This window comes from Hylobates moloch, unplaced genomic scaffold (assembly GCF_009828535.3).
Source record: "Hylobates moloch isolate HMO894 unplaced genomic scaffold, HMol_V3 SCAFFOLD_4, whole genome shotgun sequence".
Taxonomy (NCBI): domain Eukaryota; kingdom Metazoa; phylum Chordata; class Mammalia; order Primates; family Hylobatidae; genus Hylobates; species Hylobates moloch.
In genome coordinates, this window is record NW_026652279.1 from 63947677 (window position 1) to 63970211 (window position 22535).

General features: G+C 35.8%; 1 protein-coding gene across 4 annotated transcripts in view; it reads right to left on the reverse strand.

The window, feature by feature from the left end:
- Nucleotides 1-22535, reverse strand: part of EPHA6 (EPH receptor A6) — a 960796-nt gene that overhangs the window by 193171 nt on the left and 745090 nt on the right. For all 4 annotated transcript variants that reach the window (XM_032150357.2, XM_032150356.2, XM_058437624.1 and 1 more), the window contains one exon: nucleotides 21639-21824. In XM_032150357.2, the coding sequence (XP_032006248.1) occupies nucleotides 21639-21824 (186 nt within the window). The remainder of the gene's footprint in view (nucleotides 1-21638; nucleotides 21825-22535) is intronic.

Sequence of the window (22535 nt, forward strand, 5' to 3'; positions counted from 1 at the left end):
GGCATCCCAAAACAATTATAACAGTAACATCAGAGATCGTCAATCACAGATCAATATCAAAATGTAATAATAATAATAAATTTAAATATTGCCATAATTACCAAAATGTGACACAGAGATATGAAGTAAGTGCATACTGTTGAAAAAAGGGCACTGATAGATTTGCTCAATGCAATGTTGCCACAAACCTTCAGTTTGTAAAAAACGCAATACCTGTGAAGAGCAGTAAAGCAGCATGCAATAAAAATGAAGTGTGCCTGTATTTGTTTATTGTTTTTCTCTTAGATGCTAAGTCCATAGAAGGACAAGGCCTTTACTCACTCATTATAGATGCTATATTCTCAGTTTGTCCTTTTCTTCAAAATGAACCTACTCAACGAATATTCTTTGAAGAATGAATGAAAGCAATAAGCTCACCATATCACCAAGATCAAAGCTGTTCACTCCAATTTTCAGCAATGATGAAAATATTCTATGTTTGTGTTGTCCAATAGAGTAGCCACCAGCCACATGTGGCTAGTGAGCACTGGAAATGTGGCTAGTGTGCCTGAGGAACCAAATTATAAATTGTATTTAAGTTTCATTAATTTCAATTTAAATCTCAATAAGCACATGTACCTAGTAGCTACCTTTAGATGCTCTAGTTTCACAATCACACTATCTGTTGAACAAAACCCATACTGTTCTTATATTTAAATACACTCTTGTGAAGGTCTAAGATTGTATTTCTGATTTAAGTCAATCGTTCTCAGGGCATTTTGCATGATTATCCTCCTGGAATTTCTTTTCTTTGTGCTTATGTACCACTTTTTTGAAAATCCAAATCTTTCTATTCCATGGATTCTTTTTTTTTATTTCAATCATGATTTCAGAAAAAAACAGAGTTTCTTATTCCTGTACATGTTTAAACAATTCTTTGGTTTTTATTTTTTGACCCTCACTCTAGATAGTTTGGCTGGAATTTTTTTCTTTTTTTTCTTTTTAATGGCAAACTGTTCTTATTTTATGGATGTAGTATCTTTCCCCCTCTCTTTGAGAACATCAGATAGAATTTTTTAAAGGGGTTTTCTCACATTTTCTGAATAAATTTTATGGTGATTAGTTTTGTTTTTACTCCTTGTTACTTCTCTTTTGTGGCCTTGATTTTTATCAAAAACTGGTAAACCTTATTTTCTCTTCACCATCTCTAGAGCTGCGTCCCTTAATGAGATAGCTGGCAAATTTAACTTTAGGGTGCATTAACGGATTTGCACAGGCAAGTCTACCCATGCAAAAATAAGGAAGCTTCACTCTTATGTGACAGCATACACATTAGCTCTATTGCTTTTCAGGTACCTTGATTTACTTCTTTAGAAAGCTTGCTTCCCCTTTTGCCCTGGGGATATATGTCATCATTTCCAGTGGCTCTGAAATATGAGAAAGAAGTGAGTAGGGTAGGCAACACAGGTTTGGTAGAAATTCCTCCACTCAGTCACTCTGATTTCTTTGTGCCTTCTTAGCTCCATTCTGTCTGCTGATTCAAGATTTCTTTGTTCCTAGAAGAGTGGCTCCCAACTGTTTTTCTTGTGGATTTTTTGAGCTGTATGTCCTGCCTTTCTGGTTCATCAACCCATTCAAAACAATTCACTTTCTATTTGCACATATTCATCAAAATCTCTAGAGTTCTCTCCTGTTATTATCAATGCCAATTCATATGTATTGCCTTTTGTGCACTGTCACTATGATTTCAGTAGAATTATGGGAGTGAGGTAAGTTTTTGTCTTGCCCTTATTAATGGTTATGTATATTTTATAATGCTGGTTATGTGTATTGTGAAATATTGGTAATACTAGCAGTTTGCTTTAATTCTACCTGTTTTGGAAAAGTTCCTTTTGTCATCATTATACTATTTACTCTGAAGTCCTCAAAGTTTCTTATTCATCTTTATGCATGCTATGCATTAATTAAAAATAAATTCTGTTATTTCCAATATTTTTTAAATGATGACATATATTTTGTTCTTAACTGCATGCATGTCTCACACATATTGGTTACTGGCAATTTATATAAGTTATCAATAAGCACTATTTTAATTCTGTAAAACAAATGTTTTAAAGTGTACAAATAATATATTTTGGCTTATCATTAGTACGCGTAGAAATGTTCAATACAACAAAGACATTCATGTTCTAACTCTGCATTTTCTTTGTAAGTCCAGGGACAAAGTGGACCATAACACTTACTTTTATTTAACATATATCAAATATTACATGCAGATTGTCCGTATATATTGACACGTTGTATTGCTTCCTAAAAGCACTTGAGTTTAAAGGCCTGGACATATTTTATCACATGCTTTTCAAGTATTGCTTTACTTCTATTTTATTTTCTGAAACACATTAAGATTTCCTTATACATGTGTATGCATGCATAGAGATAATTATGTATGCAGAGGGTAGAAGTGTAGCAGAAAGTATAGAGAATGGGGGGAAGGGGAAAAGACAAAACACTCATAGTGTTGGGAGAGATAGGAAATAACCACGAAGGGAAAACAGTCAATAATGTCTCAGAAGATTTACTCATTGACTGAATGGAAGGTAGCTAGGGGCCTGGTAGAAGGTTGACTCTTTTGGTAGAAACTGAGATGAAAACTGTCAATCCTGAGACTATCTCTGGAAGCCCAGTAGCTGAGTATATGATCATATCATAAGAGGGGAAGTTCCGTTTCAGCTAGCTGCCTGTGGATATGGGAATGCCTGACATTTCTGCTTGAGACAAATATGCCTTCAACTGGAAAAGGATCTTCCATCCACCTCACGTGTGCAGAACCGAGGAACCAAATGGCCTGTCTTCCTCTACCCATGTCGCTGTTTAGTAGAAAAGTTCAACACTAGAAAAGAAAATCTTATTAATATGTTGGATTTATTAATCTTATTAATATTGATTGCCAGATCTACTTTACTTGTCCTGTCCCTGTGCTTAGGGAACCCTCCATCTTGTGTCCACAAAGAAAAGTTAAGTGGAATTGATCAAAGGAGAATGAGCGGAACCACCAGAGCAGGTGGCTCCTTGAAAGCAAATATAGCTAAAGAATAGATGAGTCATGACAAATGTGTGATGGGAATTCTTAAGGGATTATAATGAGCTATTAAGAAAGAAAAAGGAAAACATCCTAAAGAAAATTTTTTTAAAACTCAATGCTCATTTTAAAACATATGGACAAGCTATCTTAAAATCACAGGCGAATGGAAACTCCTTTATGAAATTTAAAGAAAGAAACCATCTCTGTCACATAAGAGTGAAGCTTCCTTATTTTTTGCATGGGTAGACTTGCCTGTGCAAATCCATTAATGCACCCTAAAGTTAAAACTTCCAGCCAACAGCCCTTAGTCAGCTATCTCATTAAGGGATGTGGCACTAGAGATGGTGAAGAGACAATAAGGTTTACCAGATTTTGATAAAAATCAAGGCCACAAAAGAGAAGTAACAAGGAGTAAAAACAAAACTAATCACCATAAAATTTATTCAGAAAATGTGAGAAAACCCCTTTAAAAAATTCTATCTGATGTTCTCAAAGAGAGGGGGAAAGATACTACATCCGTAAAATAAGAACAGATTGCCATTAAAAAGAAAAAAAAGAAAAAAATTCCAGCCAAACTATCTAGAGTGAGGGTCAAAAAATAAAAACCAAAGAACTGTTTGAACATCTGCAGGAATAAGAAACTCTGTTTTTTCTGAAATCATATTGAAATAAAAAAAAAGAATCCATGGAATAGAAAGATTTGGATTTTCAAAAAAGTGGTACATAAGCACAAAGGTGAAGGTATGAAATATAAAGGGGATAGATTCAGGGTATCTAGCATGCACACTCTGTGAGTTTTGGCAGGAGAGAAAAAAAATGAGGAGGAGTGATGTTCAAAGAAATAACTGAAGAAAACTACCCTGAAGTGGAGAAAAAGTGAGTTTTCTATTCTCAGGGATACATGGTAAGCTGGTGACAATTAATATTAAAAAGACATATTCTTAGACATATATTGGGAACCCATAAGATAAAAGAGACCATCTTATATATTTCCAGATAAAAATGGTAGGGTAATATTAATGTCCCTGGTTAATAATAGGTTCTATAACCCAGGCCAATAAAGAGCTAGGGACACAAACAGGCAATTGTCAGAACAAGAGATGAAAATGGCCAATGAACATATAAAATAATGCCAGGCATCTCACATAGTCAAGTTATAAAAATTAAAGCAATAATCAAGTGCCTTTACAAATAATTGTGTTAGAAAATATTAAAATGATATCCAGCAGATACAGCTAAGTAAAATCAATGGGCACTCTTATTCCTTCAGAAGAATTCTAAATTACTACAACACTTTGGAAAGTAATTTGTAGTATTTAAAAAACAAATCACATGCCCTTTGTGATGTGAAATCACAAATTGATGTCAAATTCTTTGACTCAAGAATTACACTTCTGTGAATCTATCCTATGATAATAAAATATGATCTGGATATAAATTATAGCATAGTTTCGATAGATTGAAAGGTTAAGTACAAGATAATTCACTCATATAATAGAGGGCAGACACAAAAATAAAAGAGAAATATTTGTATGTACTATACTAATCTGGAAAATGACATAGTTTTAGCAGAGGTTATCACCCCACAATATCCATTATTTAATTTTTATACTTTAAGAGAAATCATTGTTTTATTTAAAATTTTTAATTGAGATATAAATTCACACACCATAAACTTCCACTGTTTTAAAGGATTTTTAGTTCTGTGATTTTTAGTACATTTACAAAGTTGTACAATGATCACTACCTAGTAATGTTTTAAAATGCACTCAGGATTTGGTTTGACCCTGTATAGTAAGACACACTGATATTGTTTGGCTCTGTCCCCACCCAAATCTCATTTTGAACTGTAGTTCCCATAATCCCCATGTGTCCTGGGAGGGACCTGGTGGAGGTAATTGAATCATGGAGGCAGTTACCCTCATGCTGTTCTCAAGATAGTGAGTGAGTTCTTAAAAGATCTGATGGTTTTATAATGGACTTTTCCATACTGCTTCACTCTGCACTTCTCCTTGCTGTGCCATGTGAAGAAGGACATGTTTGCTTCCCCTTCCTGTCATGTCTGTAAGTTTCCTGAGGCCTCTCCAGCCATGCTGAGCTGTGAATTAAACCTCTTTCCTATGTAAATTACCCAGTCTCAGGTATGTCTTTATTAGCAGCATGGTAATAGTCTAATGCACATACATACTTGAAAACGACTGTCATGAAGGAAGTTTTTATATTCACAGATCTCTAGAAACAAAAGAGTCACATGAGGAAGCACCAGGGTTGATCAGAAGGCAGAGAGTGTGGGGAAAACTTGGACAAAATCCTCTCCTGTGGTTTTTTCCAGGAAGGAATGGGTGAAGCAGGGTAAGCAGGCTAAGTAGGTTTAGGGTTGGGTAATTTGAATAATTTCAGTGGGCTTCAGAGTATAGGGGCTGGCCCTAGTTTTCCTATACCTGGGGTGATTAGGACAGGGTAATATTAGCTTGGTGTGTTAGAGCTCAGTAAAGGAGATGGTTAGGGATCTATGAGCTTTGGCTTGGGTGGTTTGCATTTGAAAGGCACACTCACAGGTGAGCCCTTTGTTATCTCTTGAATTGGGCAGCCCTGGGAGGGGCAGTCACTCCAAGTTTAGCAAGTCTTAGATGTCAAAACATCAGAACATACAAAAAGCAAGAAACAGAAAACATGACCGCCATGATACAGACTACATTTCCCAGCCCCCCTTGTACTTGTTCTCAAGCACAGCTTTCAGGAACTGTTCTTTTTTATTTTATTTTATTTTATTTTATTTTTTAATTTTTATTATTATACTTTAGGTTTTAGGGTACATGTGCACAATGTGCAGGTTTGTTACATATGTATCCATGTGCCGTGTTGGTGTGCTGCACCCATTAACTCGTCATTTAGCATTAGGTATATCTCCTAATGCTGTCCCTCCCCCCTCCCCCCAACCCAGAACTGTTCTTAATGTAACCTTCAAACAGGGTTCTACCTCCTGAGGCTGGAGGTTGGGTGGACAGGATAGACAGAACTATGACAATATGTTGGACTATGAGTTTGAAGTTCTATGTTGAAAAGAGTGGAAAAATGACATAGAAGGAACCTGGCCACCCCCAGATTATGGACCCACCAAGAAGCTTTGTATTGCCATTTAGACTTTTATGTGAGCAAGAAACAAGTTTCTTTCTTATTTTAGGCCAGGATTCTAGTTGTTCAGTTACTCATAGTCAAACCTAAAAGAAATAGCTGTTAAATTAAAAAAAATTGCAATGAACTTGCATAGCATGATTCCATTTTTGTTCATAAAACAATATATAAGTGTAGATATAGACGTGTCTACATACCTTTATAGAAAATTTAGGAAGTCCATCTCTGAATTATTAACAAGGGTTAGCTCTAGGGAATAGAACTGGATGGCAGAAGGATAATCAGATTTTACCTTTAATAATAATTTTAACAGCAGGTTTATGATGTATTTCACTTCTTATACTTTTTTTTGTTCAAATACGAGTTAAGAAAAGGAAAAAAAATCCATTCATTTTCATAGCCCCATTTATAAGCAATTATTGAAAAAGAACTAAATTGTAGTTAATGAACAACCCAACCATGGTTACACTAAGTTGTTGCTGTTAATAATGTATTTTCTTTCATAAAATATTTGACTTTTTTCCCATTCTCTTAGTTATTTCATGAATCATAAATAAGGCTGATAGTTTATATTATTGTTATATATAGATTATGCATACAAACACAGGAATAGTTACGATTATAACTATCAAAACCAAACAAATTATTTTTCTAGAGATTTTTGTGAAAGCCATACAGTAGACATCAATTACTTTCCTTTTGGGAAATGCCACATGATGATTCCAAGCTAGTCTTGTCAGTCTCTCCTTCCTTAGGGAGAGCAATGTGACAGCCTGACCAGAGCATCCCATCCATTAGGGTAGAATGTGATATGGTTTGGCTCTGTGTACCCACCCAAATCTCATCGTAAATTGTAATCCCCACACGTTGAAGGAGGAACCTGATGGGAGGTGATTGGATCATGGGGGAGGTTTCCCCCGTGCTGTTCTCTTGATAGTGAAGAGTTCTCATGAGAGCTGATGGTTTTAAAGTGTGGCGCTTCCTCACTCCCTCTCTCTCTCTCTCCTGCAGCCATATAAAATGTGCCTTGCTTACCCTTAGCTTTCTGCCATGTTTGTAAGTTTCCTGAGGTCTCCCCAGTGATGCAGAACTGTGAGTCAATTAAATCTCTTTTCTTCATAAATTACCCCAAACATATAAAATAAGTAGTATCTGGGGTTGGGGAGGAGGGCTACTTTAGATTTAGGTAGGTTTTTAAAAGACAGCCTTGTGAAGACATGAGGGAAGGTCAGGGCAGTCAACAAGAACACAGGAAAGCCCCAAAGCAACAGAGAGACTGGCTTGTACGAGGCACAGAGCTGGTCTGGGGCACTGTGGATTAGCAGGGGTGAAGGGGAGATCACATCTGAAAGGTAAGCAGGATACCGATCATCTCATACACCAAAGTGAAGACTGGATTTTTGTTGTTGTTTTTCCTAAGAAGTTTGCAAAACTTTTTGTATAAAGATTAATCTGGCTGCAAAAGTGAAGAATGGGTTGTGGTAGGGGCAAGACTGAAAGCAGGATGAGCAATTAGGAGGCAGTTGCATTAGTCTAGGAAATATTTCTTTAATCCAAGACACTAGTGAATCACAAAGTAGACATTAATATGTTCTCTAATCAGTTCATGTAATTGTATCTAATCTGACCATTGTGAGCAATGTTTTGTAAGACAAGGCTCAATTCAGAGAAGAAAAATATTGTTATGAAACATTTTCAAAAACTGATAAGTTATCACTTTACAAAATCAGAGTATACACAATTTAAAACTAGATATTTGTATTTTATTATTTCTGTGTCAGTGAAGAGGTGCTTTATCGAAAAAATTTGGAAATTACAGAACTAGTATTTACTGCAATTCCTTTTTTTAATTCTACCCACTGAGGTTACCATTTGAAGTAGGTTTGTTTTGTCTTTCCATGATTGGCTTATCAAGTTTCTAAACTGCAGCATGGCTTTTCTCATAATGTCCCTGAATAATATGTCCTTTTTAAAAAAGAGAGATGTTGCCTATTTTAAGAGAGATATCTTTAACACATACAAAATACACTCCTCATTCCATTACATTTGGAACTAGATTCTTTATAAGTCATTGGTGGGATTCAAACTTGATTTAGCAAGAGGTTTGCTCCCTTCAGGCCAACTTCCCTGCCAACCTGTGTTTCCTTTCTGCTTTCTTGGCTAGTTCTCAATTTCTTAATTAGGAAAAGAAGTGGATGCCTGTAATTAGACTGAAGGCTGGACCTCCTTAGCAATTAAGACTTTTTCTGTAGCAAAGATATGGAGACTATACCAAAGAACTAGTAGCATTATTTTGTTTCCTCTTATAAAAATAGTACATTTACATGTTATATAATTAAAACTTTCATCATTTGATAAACACAGTCTTCCACATTTTCTACGTAGAGGTAGTTTGTGTGAAATATTTTCTGAGTCTGTTAGCAATCAACTCTATGACCTAGGAACATTGTTTCATTTAAGAAGAATAATTTGGAACATTACAGTTAATATGAGGAAAGCTTTTGTTTTTGTTTTAGCAACTTTATTTAGTGGACATATAAGAAGTAATTATATTAATATATATCCTGTTTTAGGGAAATAACTGGTTTCTCCATTTTGGGAACAAACTAAGAAATCTCAGTATACTCTCTCTTGATTCTTCTTCTCTTTAAGCAGCCTTTCTCTTTGTTCAAGTCCCTCCAGTAGCTTTGTGTTTCCTTTCCAGACCTGTATTCCCTAGAGAATGTCCTGGAATTTCTTGCAATGAGATATGGTCTGTATTAAATAAATCATTAAATCACAGAAACCGTAGCTAATGGAAGGAATTTTTGTGTACTATCATTTCAGTGTAATGGAATAGTTCAGCCATTAGGTATATAAAATAGTGACAAAGTCACAGAGGTGCTATAGCTCATTGTATTTATGGAAAGCCATACTAAATACAATAGCATGTTATATATAATATATAGCTATGTCAGAATAAAAACAACCTATTTCAAAAGAATCATGCTTGTTAATGTGTAGGAGAAAGGTCAATACATTATTTTCAGGGCTAAGAATGCCAAAACAGAAATTGCATGTAAATGAAAGGAGAAAAAAAATCACTGATGTCTTTGTTTGACATTTGTGATGAGTGAAAAATGAATAAATATACCAACAGTGATTGATATAACCTAATGAAAATGCCAATGAATTTATATCATTCTGTTGCTTTATCTCAGTCACAAGTGGACTAAGGTGTGCCTACTTTTACTTCTCAGGCCCAGAAAACAGAATACTGTGCTATATTTCTGTATTCATTTCACAACTAGGATTGAATGCCATAAAATATAAGATACAGACTGGATAATGTGGGGGAATATAAAGATGAATTAGCTGTGGTCTTACTTTCAAGTTGATTCTGGCCTATGTAGAAAGGCATATACCTAAATAACTATAATATAGAGAGTTAAAAGTTCAGAGGAGAAACACAGCTGAAATATGATTGCTGCACAGAGGCAGGAGAAATTGCAAAAGTATAGAGAAGCACAATTATGAGAAGAGCTTCTAATCTTATATAAATGTGACTGACATTAGAAAGTGTTAAAATTTAGAATTGAGCTTGAAGTCCTTGAAAAATTAGGTTCCTTCTTTCCTTTCCTTTCTTATTTCTTTCCTTTCTTTTCACTCTTTCCCTCTCCTTTCCTTCATTTTTGTCTTTTATTGACACATTTCTTCATCTATAGGTACTTACTGCTTAATGTGTGCTTAGCAATATGCTAGGGAACAAAATAAAATAAAGTCAGTCCTCAACAGATCATGGTCTCACCATCTTAATATACCCCATCTTAATATCACACAGGATTTCCCCCTCTATTCTTGAGTGTCTTCTTCCTAGTACCATTCATATACTTCTTGGTGACATCATCCCAAGCTCAAGCAAGGCTCTCGATGCAGTCAGAGATGTTTTAATTCTTCCAGAATTGCATCAGTGTCTTCCCAGTGTTTTCCTTGGTTGCTGCAATAGCTTGAACAAAGATCCTTCTTAGGGCGTAGGCCTTAAAAACTATTAACTCCTTGATTCATTAGTTGGATTAAAGATTTGGTGTTTGGAGGAAGAGACACCACTTTAATATGGGGATGAAGATCACAAATAAAAAAAAAGGATGTGCAGGAGCATTATCGACAATAAGCAACATCTTGAAAGGCACATTTTTTTCCACACAGCATTTCTCCATTTTGCTGGAATAGCAATTCAGGAGGGCATCTTGGAAGCGGAACTGGGTCATCCACATATTCTTATTGTCCCTGTAGTAAAATGGATGTCTGTGCTTACTGATATGCTCAAGGCTTTAGGGTTCTCACTGTGACAGATCATAAAAGGTTTTGATGTTTAGCCTGCAACATTTCCCCCCAGCAAGACTGTTATCCTGCCCTTAAAAGCCTTGAAACCTGGAATTGACTTGGCCTCCTACAGATGAAAGTCCTTTCTGGTATCTGTTTCCAGAATAGAGAGGTTTCATCCATACGGGAGATTTGCTTTGGCAAATAATTTTCCTTCACAATCAGATTATCTAGAGTTTTCAAAAATTCTTCAGCTGCTTTTACATGAACACTCACAGACTCACCACTCTCTCATTTTCACATATGTAATGAATAATGATTATTGAATTTTTAAGCCTCCAGAGCTAGCAGGAAATTCAACATAGATGGGTCCAGATTATTTTATTTTATATTTTATATTTTATTTTATTTTATTTTATTTTATTTATTTTAGAGACAGAGTCTCGCCCTGTCACCCAGCCTGGAGTGCAGTGGCATGATTCTCAGCTCACTGCAACCTCTGCCTCCTGAGTTCGAGTGATTCTCCTGCCTCAGCCTCCTGAGTAGCTGGGACTACAAGTGTGTGCCACCATGCCCACCAGCCTTTTATTTCAACATTGTAAACAAACTTTTTGCTTTGGCCAAGATCATCAGGGTGCTGAGAGAGCTACATTTCTGTGTCTGGTGTTCAATCCAGAGTCATTAGAAGTTTCTTCACATCTGATATAGGCCCTTCTTCAAGTTTTGTTAGTCTTACTGCCTTCGATGAAGCAGATCCTTTAACAGATTCTGACATTTTGTTCTTATTCTTCAAGATCATAGCTATGGTGGAATGGGACATGCCTGACTGGTGAGCAACAATTATCAGTGATTTTCCAATTTTCTCATCTTTAATCACCTTTAGTGTTTGCAGGTCAATCACTTAATGTAGCCTCTTCCTGGCAACATTAGCAGTGGACTTTGCACATTTATGGGCCATGATGAACAAAACCACACAAGATCAAATCAAGCACAAGAGAATACGATGTAAACAAGAGGCAGTAAACACATGATGCATGAGGCTGCTGCTGGCATAAACCACAGAGTGTTTTATAGTAAACGTTTTTTAATAAATAGGAGTACACTCTGAAATTAATGATAAAATGTATAGCTAGTTAATACACAAACTAGTAACATAGTCATTTATTATCAAGCATTATGTACAGTGCATAATTGTATATGCTAGACTTCTACATGCCTAGCAGTGCAGTATGTTTGTTTATGCCAGTATCATCACCAACAAGTGAGTAATGCTTTGCACTATATGAGGATGGCTAGGATGTCACTGGGTGATAGGAGTTTTCCAGCTCCATTATAATCCGATGGCTTCACCATCGTATATGCAATCTGCCATTGACATAAAATAGTTATGGGGTGCATGATTGTATATATTTACATAAAAACCTGTACATGATTGTTTATACAAGTTTTATCAATAATCACCCAAACTGGAAACATCCCAGGTGTACTTCAACCACTGGATACAAAAACCAACTAGGGTGCTAGTGTACAAAGGAATATTACACAACAACAAAAAATATGGATGAATTTCACATGCATTCTGCTAAGAGAATGAAGCCAAATCCAAAGGCTACATATTGCATAATTCCATTTATAGAACAATCTGAAATACAGCGCTTCTGTAGAGAAGAATTCTAATTGACAAATACAGAAGGCAAGAGAGAAATAGGAAAATCAACATTAGAATACAAAAGAAAATCATGAATGGATGACAAAATTAATGCACAAAAGTTTGAGAAGAAATAGGATATTTGCAAAGCCTAAATTATCCCTCCCCGAAATATATATTTTTTTATAAAAAGGGAAAGATAACTTTATAGTGTAGTAATCTAGAAGATACTCTCTTAACCAAGTGTTCCATGCTAACATCCTCACGAATAAAGCATGTAGGCATCATATGCCCCCGATACAATGCACTGAGAACGGTGTATAATTTCTGTGATGTCTCTGCCAAAAATGCATAACCATAATCTAATCATTAGAAAACAAGACACACCCAAACTGAGGGACAGTCTACAAAATAACTGATTAGTGCACATGAAAGGTTTCAAGGTCATAAAAGACAAGGAAAGGTTGAAGAATTGTCACAGATTTGAAAATACTAATGAGACGTGATAACAAAATTCAGTGTGGAATCCTGGACTGGATCCTGGAGCAGTGAAAAGGACATTAGTGAAAAACCTGACAAAACCTGAATGAAAGTCTATAGTTTAGCATTAGGTTGATGCAAAAGTCTTTGCAGTTTTAATGGCAAAGCCGTGATGACTTTTGCACCAACCTAATTAATACTACTGTACTAATATTTATTTATTGGTTTTGAAAATAATCTGATGGTTATGCAAAACACTAAAATTACAAGGGAAACTTAGTGAAGGTTATACAGGAACTATAATATTTTTACAACTTTTTCTGTAAGACTGAAATTATACCAAAATGAAAATTTGAAAAATGGCACGGTAACACATTCTGACAACAGCAGCAGCAACCACAACAAAACTAGCATTAAAATTTCATCATTGGATTAAATGAGGACCTTACCAGATTTTCATTTGTTAATTTCATGGATTTTTTTAACTAGAAATTGCATTAAAAGGGGGTCTATTAAATTTTCAGTGATGAATATTTTTACCAGTTTTTATCCAGCCCTACATAAGACCATTAGAAACTTGGTGGAGATTTCTCAGGGATGGTTGATTGCCTTATCCTGCAGCCTGGCAGGTTGGTTCTTACTCTCCTGAATTCCTGGATGCAAATTCATGCCTGTAGTATGGGTTTATCTACAGCCCTTCCCAATTTGGATTTATCACACTATCTAGCACAAATCATCATGAATGATTTGGGAGAAATTTTTTATTCTTTGAAAGTCAATAAGATTTCATCCTTAGATGGCTTTATTCAATTTTATTTAGCAGTATAAAAGGAGACATTATGTATGCATAAAAGTGCATTTATATTCTCTTTTCTTTTTGGCTCTTATAGTTTACAACGATACCTTCACACTGAGAAACTTGTTACTAGATTTTTTTACAGCTGTTACTACACAGTGCCGTCTACCCGACAATTAGTAGCGTAGTTTAGGGGCAGGAGAAAACCACAGAACTAGGGAATAGGTCAGAGGTAATTCTAGGGAGGTGATTTGAATGAATGACCTTGAGAAAACTCAGATATTTAAACACTAGAAGGACAACCAATAAATTATTCCTGCATACAGAAAGAGTTTGTTCTTTTCTTATAAGAAGGGAAGTGTGCTCTGGAAGAGAGAAAATAAGCCGGTGATTCCAATTATCCCTAGTCCTGCTTGAACAGAGTATGATACACAGGGCCATCAGGCTATGTCATCTTGTCACTGTTACAGTCACACTTAGTTCATTTTCTGTTTATCAATATGTGCACATTATAATTCCAAATGGCAAATAGTTCCCAGTAAATGTCCTGAGAATCCATCAAGCCTCTAGAAGTTGCACAAGAAAAATTTATTTTCTTGAACAACAGCAAAAAGTATTAAAGTTGGGAGAAGAGAGAAAACACAGTAAATCACCATTCATTTTTTGAACAACAGCAAAAAGTACTAAGATTGGTAGAAGAATAGAGAAAGTACAGAAAATCACCATTTCTTCTCTTTCTGCTGCCTCCCAGTTTTCCCTTTTCCCTTGGATTTAATCTCTTCTCATCTTCATCCTGTAACTCTTTCCCTAATTAATAACAGTGCTTTTGGGGGCAGCAGCTTCTGTCATGATCTCCAGGTTCCTGAATCCTCAGTGATGTCCTCAATCTTTCTGCTATTTCCTGGTCAGCTTTCTTTCACATTCTTCACGGGAGCTACTTCAAACATTCACAAGCATCTCAGTCCTCAGTCCTGCTGTCCACCTCAGCAAATCATCTTGCTTCTCACGTCATTGAAATAAAGGAAGACTGCTAACTCCAGTCTTAAAAGGAAGCTGAGTGTTATAGATACCACAATCCTTTTCATATCAGAGTTATTTACTTTTGTACCCATTTAGGATCAGCCTGGGACATTGTCTTCCAGCTCCTTGGAGATTTAGAAAAAGAAGAGAAATCTGGGAGAAATGAGGAGCAAGTTTGGAGACACCCCTGTCATTCATCATGAATGCAATCTAGGATTCAAGAAGAATGGTGAACAATGAAACCAGAGGAGGTAGACTCAGGGACCTGACCCAGGACGACAGGCACTTTGGCTTTCTTATTCACTACTGAACACCTAATGCTTAGAAAAGTGCCCAGAATGGCAGGTATGGTGGCTCATGCCTGTAATCCTGGCATTTCGGGTGGCCAAGACAGGTGGGTCATTTGAGGTCAGGAGTTTGAGACCAATCTGGCCAACACAGCGAAACCCCATCTCTATGAAAAATACAAAAATTAGCTGGGCATGGTGGTATGTGCCTGTAGTCCCAGCTACTCAGGAGGCTGCAGCAGGAGAATCACTTGAACCAGGGAGGCAGAGGTTGCAGTGAGCCCAGATCTTGCCACTGCACTCAAGCCTAGGCAACAGAGGGAGGCTGTGTCTCAAAAAAGAAAGAAAGAAGGAAGGAAGGAAGGAAGGAAGGAGAAAGAAAGAAAGAAAGAAAAGAAAGAAAGAAAGAAAGAAAAAAAGAAAAAAGAAAGTGTTCAGTATGTAGTAGCTAGGCAGTTCATAAATATTACTTAGATGAATGATTAACTGAAAAATGCTGAACATTTGGAATTTAAGGAATCAACACAATCTAATTTGCATTTTAACAACTTTGAATCTGATTGCAGTGTGCACATATCTCACTCGAAATCCATTGCCATCTGGCCTCCACTCCCATGATATGCTTCATGAGCTGTGCCCTCTACCCTATCCAATGGACACTTCTCAATCCATCTAAGTTGGTTTCTCAGCTCATTTTATTCTATTGACCTCTCTCTCACTCTTAGAAACCTGTCCTTTGCTTTTCAGGTTGCTCCTCTGTCTTTTTCATACACTTCTCTTCCTCAGTCGGCCTCTTAATGCTAGTTCTCCTCAATCTTCTGGGTAATCTCATCCTCCCTATGATTTCAACTACCAACCATCAGCCATCTATCGAGTTCTCCTTATTTTGAACCTGCAGCCCACTCAGGCTCCAGGGACATTCTGGAAGTCTTTAACTAAATGTCCCAGACACCTAAAACTTAGCATGTCCAAATAAGAATTCATTATTTTCCCTCTAGATCTGTTATTTCTCCAGAATTCCCTCTCCATCTTTTTACTTATGGAAACCATTCACTTGGTAGTCATTTGAAACTGTCCCATCGTCCTCATTCCCCCTTTACAATCAAGCAGTCACTAAAGTGTCTTAATTTCACCTAGGAAACAGATCTAGAATCTATCCCTTTCTTTTTCTCTTGACTTCTTTACTCTATTTTCTCCTTATTTTTTACTTGGATTACTACACTAGCCTCCTTATATTTTGTCCGCCCCTAGTTTCTCCTTTCACTATGTAATCCACACTATTATTACTTTGCTTATTAGGTGCTCCTCTAACATGCCAAATTCTTTCTTAAAACAAAAGTATGGAACTAGTGGTTTCCTCTCTCTAGAATACTCTTCTATCACACCTAGGCATGGTTTGCTCCCTCCCTGCATTCAGGTTTTTGCTCTTTACCTAAAGTTACATTTAAATATTTAATATATCTTTTTGTCTCCTCTAGCAGTTAGTTCTGTCTTTTTTCATTACTGTATTAACAGTGACTAGAGGCCAGGTGCTGTGGCTCATGCCTGTAATCCCAGCACTTTGGGAGGCCGAGGTGGGCGGATCACTTGAGGTTGGGAGTTCGAGACTAGCCTGGCCAACATGGTGAAACCCCGTCTCTACTAAAAATACAAAAATTAGCTGGACTTGGTGGGGTACCCCTGTGATCCCAGCTACTTGGGAGGTTGAGGCAGGATCATCGCTTGAACCTGGGAGGTGGAGGTTGCAGTGAGTCAAGATCGTGCCACTGCACTCCAACCTGGGTGACAGAGTGAAACTCTGTCTCAAACAAACAAACAAACAAACAAACAAACAAACAAAAGGTGACTAAAAAAATGGACACTAAATAAATATTTGCTAAATGAATAAATTTAAAAATTATTGAATAATTATAACCAAAACAGCACACGCCACACCATATTGGGAAATAATGACACACTTATTTGTTGCTCCCAGTGGACTGGCACCAACAAATGAGCTTCTCAAGAGCACTGATCCTCCTTTTCTCTATCACTAGGTTTTAATCAGCAATAGGGCCTAATACCTGGTCATACTCACTAAATGTTTCTTGGGTTTGGGGGAAGAACAAAAACCAATAGACTCTTAACCTACCTTAACTAGGAGCTGAACCTCAGGGGTAAAAAAAATCTAATGTATATCAGTAAAATCAGACATACAGAATATTTTACCCCATACAATGTATATTATACATATCCCAACCTTGATTTTACTTACAGAAAAATTTTACCTATAACTTTTCTACTTTACAAGTTATAAGTTGAAAACTTTATCGAAGGCACTGTTTTATTCTTTGCTTGTTTCTTCCTGAACTTTTCTATTTTCTTATTGGGTCATCAATATGTACCTGAAGTTATAATAAAGTTGGAGGTGGAGTGATAAGTTATCACTGGCACAAATTTTCCTCACCAACATCTCATGACTCTTCTCTTAAAAACAAAATGGAATCACAAAATATTAAAGGTAAATGTGACCTTTAATGTTTTCTAGTCTAATTTGCACTTTTCATTTTTTTGTGTGTGGTGGTGAAAATTAAGGCCCAAAGTGGTTATGGGACTGGCCCAAATATAACCAGGTAGAGCAGCAGATGTCATAGCTAATACAGTAATACAGTAGCAGAAATTTTGGGGAATGCCTATTACTTAACAAGCAGAACAAAATTCTGGAACCAGAGAAGCAGTTTTTGTGCAAGTACTAAAATGTATTTGGCTGGCTTGAATCTACTCTCTTACCCAGATCTCATGTGGACCCACCATGCCTCTCCAGAAGGAACCCACAATATTCTTGAGTATTAAAGCGGGTTTTGAGCAAGTGCAGCACTTTCTGTTATAACTTCAATACTGTCTCATTGAATATTTAGGGAGTATTTTTATGAAATGAAATTATGTTTGGGAATTTGTTTGCTACCCTGATTGGTTTCTATTGCTCTTTACTGGATTTAGGATTTATTTTAGATACAGTTGGCATATCTAAATTTAGTTGTTGCTTTCTAAGCTGGGAGGTAGGCACTTCATTTTTTCTTCTTTTGGTTCTTCCATCATCATAAATTCAAACTGCAGGGCCCAGTATTCTGAAGTGTGGTTACTGCACAGTATTTCTTCATCATTAAACCGCAGTTCTTGCCTTTTTGTAGAACAATAGCTCTTTCTCTGTTGGTTATACAGTTAATGACACCGGTGTATATGTTATCTGTTACAAATTGCTATAATCTGTGCTATTAATGGCTACAAGTCTGTCCTCTAACTTATGGCTTCTATTTGCTTCTTGGAGAAAAAGTATGTACTAAGCATATGGTTATAGGTCAATTAATCTCTTTTTATATCACTTGTATCTTAACAGGTTAATGAAATTGTGATGCATATCAAACAAATAGGTTCAACTCTTATCAAACACATTTTTTTGGATAATACAGCTTTTAATCATTTAACTTTTAAGTTGAAAATAATGTCCAAATATGAAAGAGAGCCAAAGTATTCCCAAGAACTTTATAACACTTGTCTCTCAGAGACAAATCCTATATGAGATAAAAAAATATGCATGTTAAGAATTTGTAAAAGAATCTGATGAAGATTTTGATCTAGATTTTGAATTACTTTCAACTGAGAGTCTATGAATTTATTTCTCAGAATCCCAGGATACTCTACAAACATGCCCTTATAAGGCTATACTGCATCTTTATCTTCATCAGTATTATCTTTTATGCAATGGGTAGTCCTTTGGGAGCATTAATTGCTAGCTATCTCTTAGCTACTTAAGGGTAATCTTGGAATAATTACCATGAATTTATGGGAATGAGGCACTCATTTATTTATTGGCTTTCTTCTAACAGTCCCATAGCACTTGAGTCAAGATGATAACAATATAAACCTGCCCATTTATCTTTATGAGGATTATTCCCTTCTCCATCTCTACAACCCACCTTGGTAACTCCACACCACCCTATATGGGGCTCACTCTAACAAGTCAATGCTATAATGGTGATTGCCACTCAACAGTATACTGAATCTATGCTTTCTCAATCCGTTTTCCTACAACAGATTTGAGATTTTTATTTTATTTCCTTTTTTTAAGAAATGGAACAGAAATCTTGACTTGTAGATCATATAAATGTGGCTAAGTAGAGGTCACTGGTCTCATTTCTAGATGAGATTCTTAGAGTTGTAAAGCAATCACTATGTTGGATGCTTATGTGAAATAAACTATTTCAAACTGGCAGGCAAGTACCACAGAATATCTTATTAAACATATTTAGTTGATGTAGGATAAATGATTCCCACTATTTCACAGGGATATACATCTTTTTTTCCTTTTCATGTGTGTGTGCGTGTGTGTGTGTGTGTGTCTGTGATTGAGAAAGGATAGATGTGTAATTCACATATAAGAATATGTGAATAAAGCACATAGGAATATAGGAAAAAGGCATAATTTGATTTATTAAAGTAAGAAAATAAAGATATGACACTTTTTAAACCTTTTAATTTATTTTTGGATGCTCATTTCTACATGTTTCATGCATAAACACACATCAGAGGACCTCAACATCATGCCTAGATTGTGATTTAAAATGCTCTGCAAAGGTTCATAACCCAACTTGAAAATTATCTTTTGCCTGCCAGAGATACATAATACAGAAGGAATAACTTGAAATGTTCATGTTAAATTAATAACAAGGAAGTCAGAAAATACGAAAGAAATAATTAACATCTATTTCTTCTCTCTGTCTCTCTGTTTCTCTCTTTTAGGTCATAATCTTTACCAGGTATTATGGCATAGCTGGCTTTTTCCAAATTTTATATTTTAGGGGCAATTAACACCACTCTACCCCAATATTTTTTTTCCTATTTTGAAAGGCAGTATTATGTTATTTAATTCAGACTGTTATTTATTTAATGTTGTTCAATTCAAATAAGATAATTAAAGTATAAAACTCATTCAAAGGAATATAGCAAAAGCAAAAAAAAAAAAAGGCTGGTTTTAAAGTGAGACAGACTTCATTTTCAACACCAGTCATGCCACATACTGTAGGTTAAAGGTCCTTATGTGGGTTAGTTAACCTGCGTGGGCCTTCGTTTCTCATCCATAAAATGTAGATAATGATATCAATTAGGGTTGCTGTGAGAATGAAATGGTAATATATATGTATAAAGTGCTAGCACATATAGTCCCAATAAAGAATATCATTTAATGTAGTTTACAATGATGCACAAAGGGTGCTAAATGTATTAAACATTGACAAATTTAATTCTTACAACATTCCTGTCCCATTTTACAGATATGGAAGTAAAGGATAGAGATGTTAAATAATTTACCCATAGCTGCATAATTCTTAAGTGGCAGGAGCAGAAGTCTAACTGGGGTCCTTCTGTTTGGTTATCTATTGCTGTGCAACAAACCATCTGAAACTTAGTGGCTTAAAACAACAACCATTTAATCATCTTTTATGATTTATGGGTTGATGGGATGGAGGTGCATGGTTCCTTTCCTGTACAAGATGTCAACCACAGCTACAGCTATCTAATAGCAGTGGTGGTGGAGTTGTAACATCTGAGATGGTTCACTCACAAGGCTGCATTCAGTGCTGACATTCTGCTTGGAGTTCAGATGTGGATATTGGCTGAATCACCTCAGTTCTCTTCTTTGCAGTTCTGCATGTGGCCTCATCTTATGGATTGCCTTCATTAGGCATAGAGACTTGTTCCAGGAAAGAGTGTTGCAAGAGGACAAGCTCCAACGTACAAACATGTAAGATGCCTTCACTTGCATCACACTTGCTAATGTCCCATTGGCCAAGGTTTGTTACATAGAAAAGCCCAGAATCAATATGAGAAAAAACTATACAACGACATGAACACTGAAAGGCCCCATTAAGGCCACTAAAGTAATAGTCCACTGCAACATCTGTCATCAGAAGCATTCTTTTCTGTCTTCCAAACTTTCATAGCTGCCAGTAATCTATTCATTTTGGGTAGCATGTTGGACAATGCTTTGTGAGAAGGACTTAGGAGTTTCAGACACAGAGTCAATTGCATCTCTTTAGTAAGCTTTTATACTTTCCTGCTTCCAAATATGACATAAAGTTTCAATTTTATTTAAAAGATTTTAAAATAAATGTTATTCTTATGAAAGAAAAATGCCTCTCTCAGGGATTGAAGTTATTTTTAAAAGGCCAAATCTGTATTGGATTTCATATGTAATAATTTTTAGTGAATAATGAGAAATATTGTCATATTTTATGCCCTATCATTATTCAAATGAAAGTGAATATATAGCAATCTATTTCTTAGAGTATATTGCTAATTTTGGATTTTTGAAAACATTGCTTTTCAAAGGAATGAACTTTGTTCCATTATTTCTGTGAAAGAAGAATTTTTACTTGAGGAATTGTAAACTTTTTTCATTTTATATAAATTATAATAACTTACTTCTAATGTCATTTATATAGGTTCCATGCAGAATGTTTGTTTATAAGTTTTACTCCAAGTAAAGCATTTTATATTTGTATATGACATTTATTTCTAAACAGAAATATTTTACCTTAATGACCCAAAACACTGAAAGTGTTTGTTCTGTTACTATTGACATTTCAAAAAACAAAACAAAACAAAACAAAAACACATAACCCTTTACTCTTGATTCATTACTTCAAGTTACGTTAGGAATGATTTGCAGGTAATACCATGTCAAAGCTGTTTGGTGACCAATGCAAACTCTGATAATGTCACAGCCTAGGATCAAAACTCTGAGGGGGTGCTGATATCCAAACTAAGTTATTCCTTTAATATCTGTGGTATTATCATGAAGATTTTTCCTTTTCTTAAAAAAAAACTGAGATAGGTGTGTGAAAGAAGTAATGAAGAAACTCAGTAACTTACTTTTTGTGACAACACCTTCTAGGCGAATGATGTTTGGATGGTCAAACTGGCCCATGATACTAGCTTCTCTTAGAAAATCTCTTCTTTGCCGATCCATGTGGCCACCTTTCAAAGTTTTAATGGCAACTGGGATCTCTCTTTTCCCTGGTGTCTTCAAACGTCCACTACAGACTTCTCCAAATTCACCTTAAAATATGAACAAAAGCAGTTATTTGATTAAACCAAACACATTTCAGAAGAGTCAAACTGTCATACAGTGACATCCTTTTTTCACATAATGACTCTTAAGTATGTTAGTTTCACAAACATTTCTTTCTTAAAAAGTAAGTTTATAAGGATAATATGCTGATCAGCAACATTTCTAATGAATAATGGAATACATTTCCATGTGCTATATCACAGGAAATACTATTGATAGATATCCCTGATCTGCTGAGAAATTATGACTAGCAGAATGGGTAATGCTAATGTAATTCTATAGAAATGCAATCACAGCATAACGTCTCCTGTTCCTGTTCTCAATGCTGATATATGGCCCAAATGTTTACTCTATTCAGGGAATCCATCAGGCATGTGTAGTTAATTTGATCCCTTAGGTCATATGACTGGGCGTCATTGACAGTTAGAAATTAATGTTAGGGTCAATCGATGTATGAACGTATTGAAAAACCCATACTGAACTCTACCATAGTAAGTGATTATACAGGCTAAATTACAAGCCACATGGATGGAAATGCAGATAAGGAAGATGAGATATGTTCCAGCATTGTCTCCACCGCGTAATTAAATAATAACCAAATATTTAGCAAGCATTTATTATATCTATATCCAGTGCTAGAATGTTGTGAGTTTCAAAGAAGTATAAGACTTGGTCTCTGTTCTCAGGTGCTTATAATC